At 34.3% G+C, this 15,207-nt stretch overlaps 1 protein-coding gene across 2 annotated transcripts in view; it reads left to right on the top strand.

The window, feature by feature from the left end:
- AMMECR1 (AMMECR nuclear protein 1) overlaps positions 1–15,207 on the top strand; it is a 101,944-nt gene that overhangs the window by 39,495 nt on the left and 47,242 nt on the right. For both annotated transcript variants that reach the window (XM_081125956.1, XM_081125957.1), the window contains exon 2: positions 8,589–8,699. In XM_081125956.1, the coding sequence (XP_080982082.1) occupies positions 8,589–8,699 (111 nt within the window). The remainder of the gene's footprint in view (positions 1–8,588; positions 8,700–15,207) is intronic.

The raw sequence follows: 15,207 nt of genomic DNA on the forward strand, positions 1-15,207 counted from the left end.
CCAAAGACCAATATTCCTTATGTACATAGACATAAAATCCATCACCAAATATTAACAAGTAAAAAATTGAATCTCAACCTTTTCCTCACAGTATACACGAAAAAGTAACTCATAATATGTCACAAACCTAAATGTAAAAGCTAAATTTATAAGTCTGGAAAAGAACAGGAAAAAATATTCATGACCTTTAGATAAAGGTTTCTTCTATTGGACACAAAAACATGAACCAGAAAAGAAAAATAGATAAAATTAAACTTCATAAAAATTTAAAACATCTGCTCTTCAAAAGATACCATTAAGGAGTTGAAAAGGCAAACCACAGACTAGGAAAATATATTTGCAGTATATACAGGTGTGATGAAGATTGGTATCCAGAATATATATATTTTCAAAAACCTACAACTTAAAAGATGACAATTCAGTCTGTCATCCAGTGTAAGGAGTTAATGAGTTGAACAAGCACCTCTCAGAAGAAGATATGGGAGTGAATATTAACCACTTGAAGAGTTGCTTAATATCCTTAGTTATCAGAGAGCTGCAAATTAAAACCACAATGAGATATCCCTACACATTAACTTGAATTTTTTAAAAAAGACAAGACCAAGTGTTGGTGAGGATGTGGACAACTGGCACACTCATGCAGTGCCGATAGGAGTGTAATTGCTACAGCCACTGGAAATTGGTACAGCTAATTGGAAAATAGTTTAGCAGTTTCTTATAATGTTAAATGTACACCAACTCATGGCTCAGGAATTCTCTTTGCAGGTAGTTACCTAACAAGAATGAAAACTTTTGTTAACACAAAAACTTAAACGCAAATACTATCATAGCAGTGTTATTTATAGAGGCCCCAAACTGGAAGCAATCAAAATATCTATGTGGATGCGTATATAAATAAATTTTGATATATCCATCCAGTGTAATGCTACTCAACAATAAAAAGTACCAAATAACATGGATTAATAGCAAAGGTATTATTCTAAATGAAAGAAGCTAGACACAAAAGACTACGTATTGGATGGTTCCATTTACATGAAATTCTAGAAAAGGCAAAATAATAGTGACCAAAAGCAGGTTAGTGTTCACCAGATTCCAGGAGTGTGGGTGGGAGATGGATAGCAAAGAAGCATGAAAACCTCTGTGGGGTGATGGAATTGCCTACACCTTGATTGTGATTTAGGTTATGTTTGTATATGTTTGTCACAATTCATTGAATTTTACACTTAACATAGATGCTTTTATTATATAAGTATAACTTTAATGAAGTTGATTTTTAAAAAGAAACACTTTGGAGGTGAGGATGTCAATTCCATGTAAAAAACACAAAAAAACCCCAACCCTTGGATACTTAATAGTAGAGAGAGGTTCTTGAGAGGTTGAACTGTGGACGGGGGAGCAAAGGCAGCATAAACAGCCCTGATTTGAGTACTTTATCCCTAGCTCCCACCTTTCTTCCTTCCCTTAAAATAAGAAGGGCTTGCTGAATTCCTGCTACAAAGCTGAGTCTATCCAGCTGCTTTCTCCCAAAGGGTCAGGTAAATCCAATACAAGACTTTGAAATCACAACAATTACCTTCCTAAACCCAGAAAACGTGGAAAACGAATATATCAAAGTTTTATTGCAGGTTTTACTTATTAAGCTGGCACATGGCGTCAAATCTCCTTGGAATAAGAAACAAGATAAAAATCTAGAATGAAGGAGCTGGATAACTTTCCAGCTCTTTTTATGTTAGTGCTTAAATCAGCATATTTTTGGGAGTAATTGAGTGAGTTCTCAGAGTAGGACAAGATGGTAGGAGTTAGATCATTAGCTGGGGAGGTAAGCTATATGTACAAAACCCAACCAACCGACCAAACAAACAAACCCTTAGTTTGTTTTGCTTAAAGTGTTATGAATTCTCCCAATCATCCAGCATACAGATTGTCAAATGGAAGTCCCAAAACACTGTTCCATAAAAATTTTTAATGGCGTAAAAAAGATTTGACTTTATTCATCAATATTCATTCTAAAGCTCCTGGATCTAGTTATCCCAGTCTCTTGGTTTTGCTATTGACTTTAGAAATCTTAAGACTTCAGCAGAAGGTCATCTGTTTTAGCCTGGCCTGTTTTATAGATAAAAATAATTCTTTTGGTAGTAAAGGCTGAGTCTCAAACCTTAAAGTTCTTTGAAGAAATGGTTTCAGAATAGGAATTTCAAATAGAAGTTATTTCATTCTGGAAATCTATAGCAATTTGTCATTTGAAATTTAGCTGACTCAGATTTTGAGATAATAAAGGTTTGTGGTTTGTTATCAGAAAAAAAATCCCACAGTTATTTCATCCTTACAATGCTACCATATATTAAATTTAATACCCACTGCGGTGTCAACTAAAAAGAGAAAATATATGCAAATATGGCATTTTTTTTTTCCAATGCAGGTAGTCTTTTTCATCTGATTTGGAGCTATAAAAAACAAAGTAATAAGACAGACTATATCAGTATATCAAGTCTGAGACTGATTTTTTTTTTTTTTTTTTAGTTTACTGAAAATTGTTGATTTGGTCTAGCTAAAAGGAAGAAATGGTTCTTTCAGCTCAAAAATTGGCAGAATCAAGCTAATCCTTTAAAGTGTGCTTGTGATTTGCCTGGTTGTATGTTGGGTGGTGATTATCCTTGATTTACAAGACACACTCATACTTTCAACCTTCCCAGTCATAAGTAAGACTTTAGACTGCCTCCCTTCCTCTGGCATTTGCCATTTAAATTGGCATTATAAAAGCAGGGAAAATAGGAACATAATGCTGCTATGATAGAATTTCTGGGAATACCAGGTAGAGAAAAGTACTGAAAGATTGGTAATTCCTGATTCCCACTTTCATGTATTTGTGGTTTTCAATACTAAGCCATGCTGTCGTTTAAGCAGTGTCTCCTTATTTTCCTGAGCCCCGTTGGATAAAGACTATTTACAAAGATTGGAGGGAAGACTGTGGTATAAGGCTTTAATGGTGATTTAGTGTATTTTCCTTATCTGCAGTAAAGGATCAGTGTGTCCGTGGAAGCGTAAAATGCATTAGAACCTTATCCCTATTTACCCATTTCTATTCCTCTCCTTTCAGGGCTTCCTATCAATTTGAATTTCAAATTATCTGGAAGAGTTAAGCCTTATTCATTAATCATTAATTTTTTATTCATTCATTCATTCATTCATTCACTCATTCATGAAAAAGCCCCATTAAGTAATATGAATTACTTAAACAATCAGGTGGTAAATGGGAATTTTGATTTGATGGAAATTTGTATATATTCCCTAGAACACCTGAGTTTGATGAAAGCTGGCTAAACAATAGGAAAAAATGAAGCCAGAAGGTTGAGAGAGAGTCATAACAGGTGCTGGGAAGCCATCAAAAATAAACTGGTAGGTTTTGCTATGAGCTTTCAATGGGAATAGTATAGAAGTTTGTAGATTGGGTCTAGTATTTCTGGCTTATCCAGCATTTCCAGTTTGTCCTGGTATCTTCTCAGCTAGTCTGTCTGAGGAGGAGGAGATTTGTGCTTATGCCTACTTGCATGATACTGTGTAGTATTCATGAGATTTTCCTATTTTCTAGTATTTTAGAAACATAGATTTGCTATGTACAATTTCCCCCCAGTACTGGGGGAAAACAGTTAAATCTGTTGTAAGAAAATGTGGAGAACCAGCCAAATTCCAACACTAACCAGCTTGGTGACTCTGCATTTAGTCTCCCTGGGTCACTTTTTGTTTTTCACCTGTAAAATGAGGAGGAAAAAGATAATCTCTTCAAAGTTCTTTAAACTAATAACCTTAGACACATTATTATATAAACTTTTAACTATGTGCTAACATTTTTGTTAGGGGATTTGCTGTGGAGTGGATTGTGTCCCCACAAGATTCATACATTGAAGTCATAACCCCCACTGTGACTGCATTTGGAGATAGGGCCTATAATGAGATAATTAAGGTTAAATGAGGTCATAAGGATGGCGCCCTGGTCCCATTGAATTAGTGTCCTTATAAGAAGAGACACTAGAGAGCTCAGGTGCATGCTCACTGGCTCTTTCTCAGTGCTTGGTAGAAAGGCTATACCAGGACAAAGCAGTCATCTACAATCCAAGAAGAGCTCTCACCAGAAACAGAACCTTACTAGAACCTTGATCTTGGACTTTCCAGCCTGAAAACTGAGAAAATAAATTTCTGTTGTTTAAGCCACCTAGTTTGTTGTATTTTGTTACGGCATCCCAAGCATACTAATACAAGATTTATCCATATTGAGTATATATTTCTGAATTGAGTTCGTAATTTATATGATTTGTAAATAAGATACACAACTTTCTGTTGGAATAAGAAGTGAAAGGTTTTAACCTGGTGGTGGAAGGAAGACTCCACCATTTCTGTTTTTCTCTGAGCCCCTACGTCCTGAGGAATTATGGTATTGAGTTGGGTATTATAAGTAATTCAGTTGAATTTTTGAGCTAAGTAGCAGAAGAACCTGAACATAGTTGAGAAGCAACTATTATTTGAAGGCAGAATGAAAGAACCAAGCTAGAGAGGTTCTTTCTTTACCCATATCTACCTACAATATTAATAACCTTGTTAAATACCTCTGTTATAGCAATTAGTATTATATTGGTGGGGATTGATATCATATAGTTGATGTTACCACCTACAAACTTCATTCTAAGTAATCTAAGTCTAATGAAAAGCAAATTGTCAGAGTGGGGGCTTGAAAATGCCTAAGGCTGCTGGGGGTTTTTTTGTGTGTGTTTTTTAACCTCTGTTTGTGCCGTGGTATAGCAGGGGAAATACGGTTTATGATAAAATATTGCTAAGTAAATACACCTGTTTCATAGTTGTTCCCTTCTCCTACAAACATATTTCTGACCTGTTCTGTACTGCATCAATAGGATAGTCTTAAAGAAGAGCATAGGAAGTGGCATGCAACTTGGACTGGGGACTATCCTGCCCAGATTTACATTGCTTTTCTATACTGTTGCTGATTCCATGCAACTACATTTCCCTGAGAGCTACTACTATTGACCTGATGGTATTGGCTGCCAGTTGGCAGGGAGGATTCACCTAGATTAGGTGGTTACTTCTTGTTCCTGTCTACAGACTTGGAAAAATGGAGAGAGTTTTTCCAAAGATTTCTTAAAATGTAGTGGTACAAAATGTTCAGAAATAGGAAAATTCCTTAAAAAGCAATGTCTTGTTACCCTCAGGTAAACATTTCCATTAATATTTCATTTCATTTTGAGCCCCTTTCTATTTTGTATATTTTTCAATGTATGTAGGTGACCTTAAAACATGTGGTAAAAGTTATTTTCCAAAAACATTCCATTTCTGTCTTACTATGAACTGTTTTCCTTGTACCCTTGTCATTGGGCAGCTTCTGTTAACAGGCTCAAATCCCTTTTTATACTTTGATCTGTCTCTGAGTATGTTGAGGTCTTATGTCCTTTTGGGAACTCATACATGTTTTAATAACACATTTGAGAATGAAATTGCCTATTTTTTCCCTCTGTGTGTTGGGAAAATAAAACTTTATTGCTATTTTTACATAATATAAATTTTACATAATATTGGATGTCCCTATAGTAATTGCCCTATACAAAATAGTTATCACTCTCAAGTTATCTTTTGTGCTCATTTATGTATATTCTGTTTCAGTCTACATTAAAATCATTAACTTCCCAAGTTTTTACTCCATTAAATAGTGCTTTTAGGTATTTTGGTTTTTTTTCAATTCCATATATGTATTCTTTATAAAAGACATTGGATAAGCCTTTGCAAATGAGAAATTAGAGTCCCAGCTTATGAAGGAATAGTTTTAATCTGTCTATTAAAAGCCTGATTTTTTCCATCTTTGGGCATCTGTCCTAAACTCAGTGGAGTTGTCAAGTAGAAATCCTTCACATCTTTGACACAGATAGTTCCCCGCAGTACCAAAGTGGATGTTGGTAAGGAACAGGGAGAGAGCAGACAAGTCTGCATCTGCTTTACCTCTTGTGAGGGCTCTGTAGAACACATGTTCAACAGTTCCTAAAATTCCTAGAACATTAAATCTAGAAGAGACCGCAGTCCTGTACATTTTCCCATCTCCATGCTCTTACTTATTATGTATGAAGTACCTTGTCTCCCAGGCTGCCTGGCAAAATGCAGCTTATGCTCTAGCATCCTACCTCCTGCATACATCATCCCTTCATCAGTGACAGCATAGCATTATAAGAAACTGTATAATTTCCCCCACTATGTGTTTGAATACCCTCCAACATATTTCATAATATAGTGTTTAATATGTGTGCTTTGTCTATTTATCCTACAAATTTTGAATATTAGTTTGAGTAGAGAGGATTATATAGTAAGAATGATGTCCATATATATTTTAGTGGGATAAATAAGAGAAGTGAAAGTAAAGTACTTTTAAATGACTTTCATTTCTGTGTTTCTGATAGGAAATGAATTCACTTGCAGTTTTAGATTTCTCTCTTTAGTCACTGAGGAAGAGAATATGCCACTTAGTTCAGTGTTATTGAAAAGCCATCATGATATTTTAAAGACATGTTATATATGGTACAGTGTGATTCACTTTGTTCTGGTTCTGCCAAGGGGCATGTCTTACATAGAGATATTTTGTATAGGTGGTGTTATGGGAGAGGATTGATATCTTACTGTTCATATAATGGTTGCTGACATTGACTCCACCAAGTTAGAAAGTAAAAAATGAAGAGGTGAAATTCATCTTTAGAGATAACATGTGGATTTTAGGATACTAGTATTTGTGAGAAAATAGTTCTGTCTAATTCTTGACTTTCTGATCTATTAGTCAAGAGCAAACTGGAACATTAGAATCTTACCTCAAGTTATAAGACATTCAGTACACATGATGTAGAAAACAAAAAACCTTGAATTTACATTTTGCTTTTTATTTTAGTACCTTTACTGTAGGTCACTCAGCATTTGAATACTAACATGGACAGCAACTTGACCTTGTGTTTTAGTCATCTTTTTCAGTGCCTCTGGGCATTTGGTTTCTGGAAGAAGGTAATTCTTAGTACATACTGCTTCCTGGTTTGTATACTGTTTATTTGGGAACCTGTCTGCCATTGTGGCTACCTGTCAGAACTCAGCATAATTTAAATGTTTGAGGTGGGTGATTGAAGTGCTTCAACAGTATATCTGTTCAACCTCTGATGACTGACTAGAGAGTACTTTAAAGAAAGACTATGTTCTCCAACTCAATGACATATTATCACAAATAAATGACATACGGTATGTCCCTCTAAGATTTAAATTTTTAGAAAGCTGAAATCCACTATATTATACCAATAATACTATGAATACTCATATTAATAGGAACCATCCTCAACTATAGGTATTGATCTTTTTACACAATGTCTTAAAATTTTAATTTATTTAATAAAACCGACATATAAAGTTGCTTCTGATGAAAATAATTGTTTTTAGACTTAACCAATAATTAAGGCTGTCAGTGGTTTGCTGCAGAATCCAAACATTTACTGTATTAAACTTGATTTAAAACTATATTACTTTCTTGATGCCATTATATTATAGTAGATACTTTGGTAGTTGATGCTTGAGAAATTATACTTATTGACAATACTTTTTTTAAAAAAAATGTCTTTATTGATTTCAGAGAGAGGAAGGGAGAGCGAGTGAGAGAGATAGAAACATCATTGATGAGAGAGCCATTGATCAGCTGCCTCCGGCATGTGCCCTGACTGGGAATTGAACTGTGATCTCCTGGATCATAGGTCGACGTTCAACTTCAAAGCCACTCTGGCTGGGCTATTGGCAATACTTTTATCTAAAATTTAAAATATATTTTTTGGCTTCAGAGAATTACTTCGTTAATGTTTACCATTGTCCTTCAGGTCTCTGAACCCTACTCATTTTTATAAACCAAGCTGAAGATCATCAAGCTCGATGAAATTTTCTTCTATCCCAGTAGCTTAATTTATGGGAGTTTGCTGTGAACATGCCCGCCTCCTGTACTGGCTCCTAGAGAGCAACTACTATGTTTTAGGCAACTTTGTATTTACTGTAGCACCTTTCACAATACTTTGCCCTGATATTCAGTTAAGTATTTATTGTAATTGGTGATTTTCTCTCTGATTTTCTAAACTTAGATTTATGAATCAATCAGTAACTTGAGGTTTAAATAAGGAATCAGGCAGTTGGCCATGATGGCATTTTGAAAATGATGCTTAAGCCTCTGTAGTCAAGATTGTCCAGGTTTGAGTTCGTACTTTATGTATGAACTGTGGGATTGCCTCATACCTAAAATAGAAATGTTAGTAATAGCACTGGTCTCCTAGAGGTGTCACTGAGGCTAACATAGATAATTTGTCTAAAACATTTACTGTGCTGCCTAACACATAGGATATGCTCAATATATTGTAGCTATAATTATTACTAAATGCAGTCCTATTGGGCCAGACCCAGCCCCTTGAAGTCCTGTCATTTGGTCTTTCTATCGCAGGCATCTAACCTTGCATATAGTAAATACTCAATAAATACTTACTTAAGTTGAATTGATTGATTTACCCTATTTTTATCTTCCATTACAGCCCACTGTTTGTAACGTGGAAGATTGGTCGAGACAAAAGATTGCGTGGATGCATAGGTACTTTTTCTGCCATGAATTTGCATTCAGGACTCAGGGAGTACACACTTACCAGGTGAAGAACAGTTTTTGTTACCTCTGTTTCTATATTTAAAAAAACTTATAAAACTGGAACCTGATTATTTAATTCCTTTTCCTTTCCTGAATTGTCAATATTCTTGACTCCTTTCATGTTCAGTTTTTTCTTCCATCATTTGCCGTATCTCTGGTAAAATGTGGTTGATATATATATTATCATAATATAAAGTACTGTGATTACATGTATTCTGCCATAGAAGTTTTAAAGTGTTTTTCTTTTCTTTCAATACCAGATTATTTTGTATTATTTGAAAATCAATAACCAAATGTCCATGGGTTACCAAAATGTATTATTTCAACAATTATAGTCATTGTGTCTTCTCTGTTAGGCTTTTAAAAAAATTGTTGATGTCTATTTCATCTTGCACATTTTGCTACACTTTTAGGTATTATTTAATTTGAGCCAGTAATCTAGGAAGAAAATGATGCCACAGCCTGGCAACATAATCATTCACATTCACACTTTACCCAGAATTAATTGTAGCTTACTTATTTTGTTTCATCAAACACAAAGACAAACTAATGAATGCCTCATTACAGTTTTTAGGACTTTGTTTTTAAATTCTGAACTCATAGAAAGCTATCTAGCGTGCCATCTCATTTTTTCCTTTTAAGTTTCTATTTCTAGCAAATTGTGTTCCAAAATTATTTCAAAAGAAGAAAATTCCTTAAATAATAAGCTATTAGTAAAGGAATTTCCTGTTTTTGTTCATATTTCAGGGTGATTATCTAATACAATTTCTATAGTTGTAATATGTACAAGTGTCCGTCCAACAAGAAATTAGTCCCTCCTGACTATTGGTACTTGGGGCAAGTTGCTTAACCCCCAATAGATAAAGTAGTAGTTACAGTATGTATTTTGTTCTATATACATAAGAGAGATGTGAGAGAGATGTTAGGGGAATGAAGTAATAATCAATCACTACTTCAGGATTAACATTGTGGAACATTGATTGTTTTACTGTAGAATCTCATAGATGCAGCTTATAACACCAGTTAATAAAATGCCGGTAACTGAATTTAGTATTCTTTTATTTGAAGGTGTAGCTCAGAACTGCATGGTTTTCTTAGCTTACAGTGAAGCCCAGAAAGAAAATAAAAGAAAAGACTTAGAGGGTCATTCTTAGATTTTCACAGGTATTAGAAACTTGGTGTTTGGACTTGATTAAATAACATACAGGCAGCAAAGGGGTCAAAACACATATTCTGGAAATAACTACAGCTTGCTAAAGATAGTGCAAATGCTAGTCTAGGCATGTTAGATTTTTTTCCTGACATAAAATACTATGGACTCCTTTTTTAAAAATGTATTTGTTTATTTTATTGAATTTATTGGCAGAATTTGCTAAAGCCTCTTTGGGACAGGTGCTTATGAAATGACACTTTTAATAGCTAATCAAGGCAATTTATTATACATTTCCTAGTATAATTTGTTCTGAGGAACACTGATTGGTTCCTTACTATTGCCTGAAGAAAAGGATTCTATGGCCAAATATATTTTGGGAGCACTGATTAAACAAATTTAAATCGCTCTACTCACTGCAGGACTTCTCAGAACCTTTTCTGTTCACAGTGTTGTTTATCTCTAAGAGAGAGAGAGAATGCAGCACTTCCCAGACTTCAACTTTTTTTGTGACTATTGAACCCTTTTATCACCCTGCTCCAGCATCTTATGCCATTAGTGTGCTAAGGAATATATTTTCAAAAACATTAATTTTATTTTAAATTCTTTATATTTCTTTGTAGTTGAGTCTGAGTTGATAGCATGGAAACCCTTTGTACTTTCTAGTGAAATGTGCCAGAAATCCCAGTATCAAATATTATATACTTTAGAAACTTTTAGTAGTAGTAACTGTAGTAGCAATTTGGTTTTGTTTAAAGAAAATACTATTTTTTTGCCTACATTGATAAGAAAGGATGAAAATATCCAACTTTTCTGGACCTGTAGATCTGTTTCCAAGGGTAATTACCAGAAGAATTAGGGTATATTTTTCTGATAATGTGATTCTGAATTAATTGCTCAAGTAGTTGAGCTTGGGAATTTCCTACATTTGTATACTGGATTACCCGCATTGTAGGCTATGGCACTTGCTGTTTAATTTTTAATTTTTCCTCATGTTTTTATACAACTTCCTGAAATTGTATATATCACATTAGAGAGATGCATGTTTGTGTGTGTATGTACACATATACATATCTGGTCTTCTCATTTTTGTTTTGCTTAATTTCTTTTGCTTAATATTATAATAAAAATGACGTTATTTAGAAGAGATGAACAAAAGAAAACAAGTGTTACAATATATGGTTGCTCTTTTTTTCTGGATTAATTTTAGAATCAAAATTGTAGAGTCCTTTTTAAAAGTTGCAGTATAATGTCTTTCAGTCCAATAGGGCACTTATTACTTCTACATGCTGCTGCTGTTGCTACTGTTATTATTATTATTATTGTTAATAGCTGCTATTTATTAAGAACCTACTACATGTGAGGCACTGCGAAGGAGCTTTATATGCATGGTCCTCACAACAACTCTTAGGTATTAATATCCACATTTTAAAAATGTTTCTTTTATTTATTGAATTTAATGTGGTGACATTGGTTAACAAAATTATAAATGTTTCAGGGGTACAATTCTACAATACATCATCTGTATATTATGTGTTCATCACCCCAAGTCAAGTCTTCTGTCACCACTTATTCCCCCCTTTTCCTCTGGAAACTGAGATTCACAGAATTTAAATAATTTACCCATTCACACATATAGTAAGTAGTAAGTGGTAGTGCCAGTATTCAAATCAGGCAATCTGACTGCAAAGTCCAAGCTCTTAACTGCTGCATTTAAGATGAGACAACATAAATTTTTCTGAGAATATATATTTTGCAGCTTCGTCATGAAAAAAATAAACATGAAAACAGATTACTGTAAATCATGGATCAATAATTTTGTTGTTGTTAATCCTCACCAAGGATATTTTTTCCATTGCTTTACAGAGAGAGTGGAAGGGAAGGAGGGGGAGAGAGAAAGAGAGAGAGAGAAACATCAATGTGAGAGAGACACATGGATTGGTTGCCTCCTGTAACCCAGGTACATGTCCTTGAACAGAATAGAACCCTCCATCCTTTGGTGTGCAGGCCAATGCTCTACCACTGGGCTACACTGGCCAGGGCGGATCAATAATTCTTCAAAAATTCTAGTTAAGAGCTAAGATTGAAATTTTGGAAAGCTATTTTGTATTACAGGAAATCCATAGATGAGATTTAAAAAGTATATCACTCAGGGTTGTATAGGCTGGTCAGAAGAAAACTCACTTGGATTAATATTGTAGAAAAGGATAATGCTTATTACAAAAATATACTACTGTATGTATGAAATTGTGTTCTTTGGCTACATGTAAATAATGGACTAGACTCTAAGAAGAATACTGTTTTTCTTAGCATAATAATTGGTGATTCTAGGAGTCTGTTCTTCTAATCTTAAAAACCCATAAATCACAAAATTGACAAATGGAATAAAATGAATTTAGGGGATTGGGGAAGGAGAAGGCAGAACGAAAAATAAACAATGAAATTAAAGACTCACCAGGCACAGGTATCTTTTAAAAAACCTGCTTTTCACTATGTTCAACTGTGATTAGATAGGCTATTGTTCAGTTTTCAGAATGTTACTCAGCTGTAGCCTTTTTATTTTAAAGTATATATAACATAAAATTTACCATTCTAACCAATTTTAAGTGTACAGTTCTGTGGCCTTAAGTTCATTTGATGTGCATCATCACCACCACTCATCTCTAGAACTTTTTCATCTTCCCCAACTGAAATTCTGTACCTACTGAACACTAACTTCCCATTTCCCCCTCTCCGAGCCCTGGCAACCTTTATTCTACTTTCTGTCTGTATGACTATGACTCTTCTAGGTACCTCATATATAGTATTTGTCCTTTTGTTACTGGCTTATTTCATTTAGCATAATGTCTTCAAGGTTCATCCATGTTGTAGAATGTGTTAGAATTTCCTTCCCTTTTAAGGCTGAATAATATTCCATTGACTATACCTACCACATTTTGTTGATCCATTCATCCATCTGTGGATACTTGAGTGGCTTCCAGTTTTTGCAAGTAACGCTGCTATGAACACGGGTGTACAAATACCTGCCTGAGTACCCTTTTTTTTCTTTTAAAAAGCTAACCATTTTATAGAAGAGAACAATCTAGTTTGTTTGTGGTCCCCTAATCTCTAAAACCTTAATCTAAAAAAAATGACCAGGTACTTTTTAAATAAAATGCCTATCCTGGATTAAGTTTTTATTTATAAACATACTTTTTAAAAATTAAAATATTTGTCATAGTCAAGGTGTATGTTCTCTTTGGATGAAATTTTGATTTTAGACTGAAGTAAAACCTTATAAATGGGCTGAGGATTTCCTCCCCATTGTAAAGATGCATAATTTCTGTGTAGATAGCAGGAAAACTTTGTAAGATTTATGACGTGGAACTATTAAATAAGCTATTCTTTCTTTGTCCTTGGAGACTCTGTGTAAAAGCAGGAAAAACTATAGCAAATAAGAAGCAGAATGGAGGGCTGGGAATTATTGATAGAAGTTTATCCATGGTGACAAATTAAAGTCCACAAATAACTATACTTATTAGTGGTCAGAACTTCAAAATAGAAATATTCTTTGTCTCAGTTGAAGAAGAATAATTTCTAGCATTTACCAAGGTACTTGCATTTATGGCTTTTTATGTTAGAAAACAGACAATTTATAAGATAACATAAGATTAACACGTATAGATTAACACAGACATCACAGTCAAAGAATATTCCCTAAAATGTTTGGCCAATAAATTGTCAACCAAAGTGTTGATTTATTTCTTTGTGAAAATTCAAGTTGGTAGTAATTTTTGTAGAATGAAAATCACACATAAGTGATTAGTAGATGTATTCTTATTTCATAAAAGGAATGTGGATTCTAAGTGATTATAGCACATATAAGTGATTAATAAATGTGTTCTTATTTCATAAAAGAGGGGTGTGTTCTATCATCAAACTTAAAAGACTGTCTTTTCTTCTAGTTTACTTTGTTGTATTTGGAGCTCTTCACAATTAAATAATTTTGCAGGTGTGGGAGATGTCAGGAGCTTGATTATGAACTGTGCTACTTTGTTGAACTGCTTAATTCTGAGAAATTGGCAATGGAAATGTGTTCCTTTCTAGGGAACAGTGTGACCACATAAAAGGTGATATGTTTTGTTTTGGAGTTTTGTGTGAGTGAAGGGTGTGTATGTGGGTGGGTGTGAGACTGACTGATTGATTGATTGCATGTTACAAACTGTTCACTTACTATTAGGCTGTTTGAGATAGTAAAATACTTTATTACTTTCAAACGTCCTGGCTAGATTGGGTACTTCTGGGTGACTATAAATTTGTTGTAAACCATATTTACTTTATACTTTGGTGTTGTAATCTGTCACTTTTCTAAACCAGTATGAGTTTAAAACTTTTGGGTGGACTATTTTGTGATCATTCTTATTCTTTCTTATTTTAGGTAACTAAACTTGGCTCATTGTGAACAAGTCCCTCCTCCCAAATTTAATATCGGTTCTCACAGCATCACACAGATCAATTTTTCTTATGAAAAGAAAAGCTGTACATGAGTCACTTCTGACTGTACACTATTGTCATGGAAGCTCATTCTGGAGATGTTAAGGCCATACTATTTTTGGCAAGTGTCTACGGCAAGACTCCTGGCTAAAATATGTGTTTTGAAGAAACAGATATATCAGAAACACTATGCAAAATTAATTAGCTTAATTTACATTCTATATGTTGTTTCCTTAGATGGTCTGATCCCTAAAATTTATACCTAACTAGTTAGTTGCAGTGTATAATCACCAAATGAGAGACTGTTTGTCATATTTTATAAGCGTTTAATTTAAGGTATAGTTTGGAACCTAGATTGTTACATACCCTTTACCCAAAATTATCTGTAGGATAGGACAGTTAAATATAATCTGTGGAACTCCAGAATTTTTACTGTAGCTGCTAGTTTAATGCACTCCTTCATTATCTGTGGTTGTGCTAATGTAAAGAGGTGTGGCCAAAAAATGGCCAGCAGAATGCGGAAAAAGCAACTAAAGAATAAGAACCATTCCTAGTATGGGTAATGGTTCCCGAGTTATTGAGGATGATCTGATTCATACAGCACCGACTGACACAGGAATTAGATGTAGTTAGTATATCAGATTCTAATTCCTTATGTGTTTCAGATATTCAGAGTCTCCAGTTGGAGTCCCCCATGCTGCTTTGATCAAGCGCTATAGACAATGCCTTTGGGTAGAAAAGAAGAAAAAGGCCATTTGTAAAAAAGTGAAGGTGTGTTAGAAGCTGAAAATGGCCTTCTGCTCTTTGTTCATAAAGAGGAAATTGACCCTATTCTTACATCTAACTAAACTTTACCATTTTGTTCCTAGGAGGCTACAATTTCCCCCTT

Source organism: Miniopterus schreibersii, assembly GCF_964146895.1.
Source record: "Miniopterus schreibersii genome assembly, chromosome: X".
Taxonomy (NCBI): domain Eukaryota; kingdom Metazoa; phylum Chordata; class Mammalia; order Chiroptera; family Miniopteridae; genus Miniopterus; species Miniopterus schreibersii.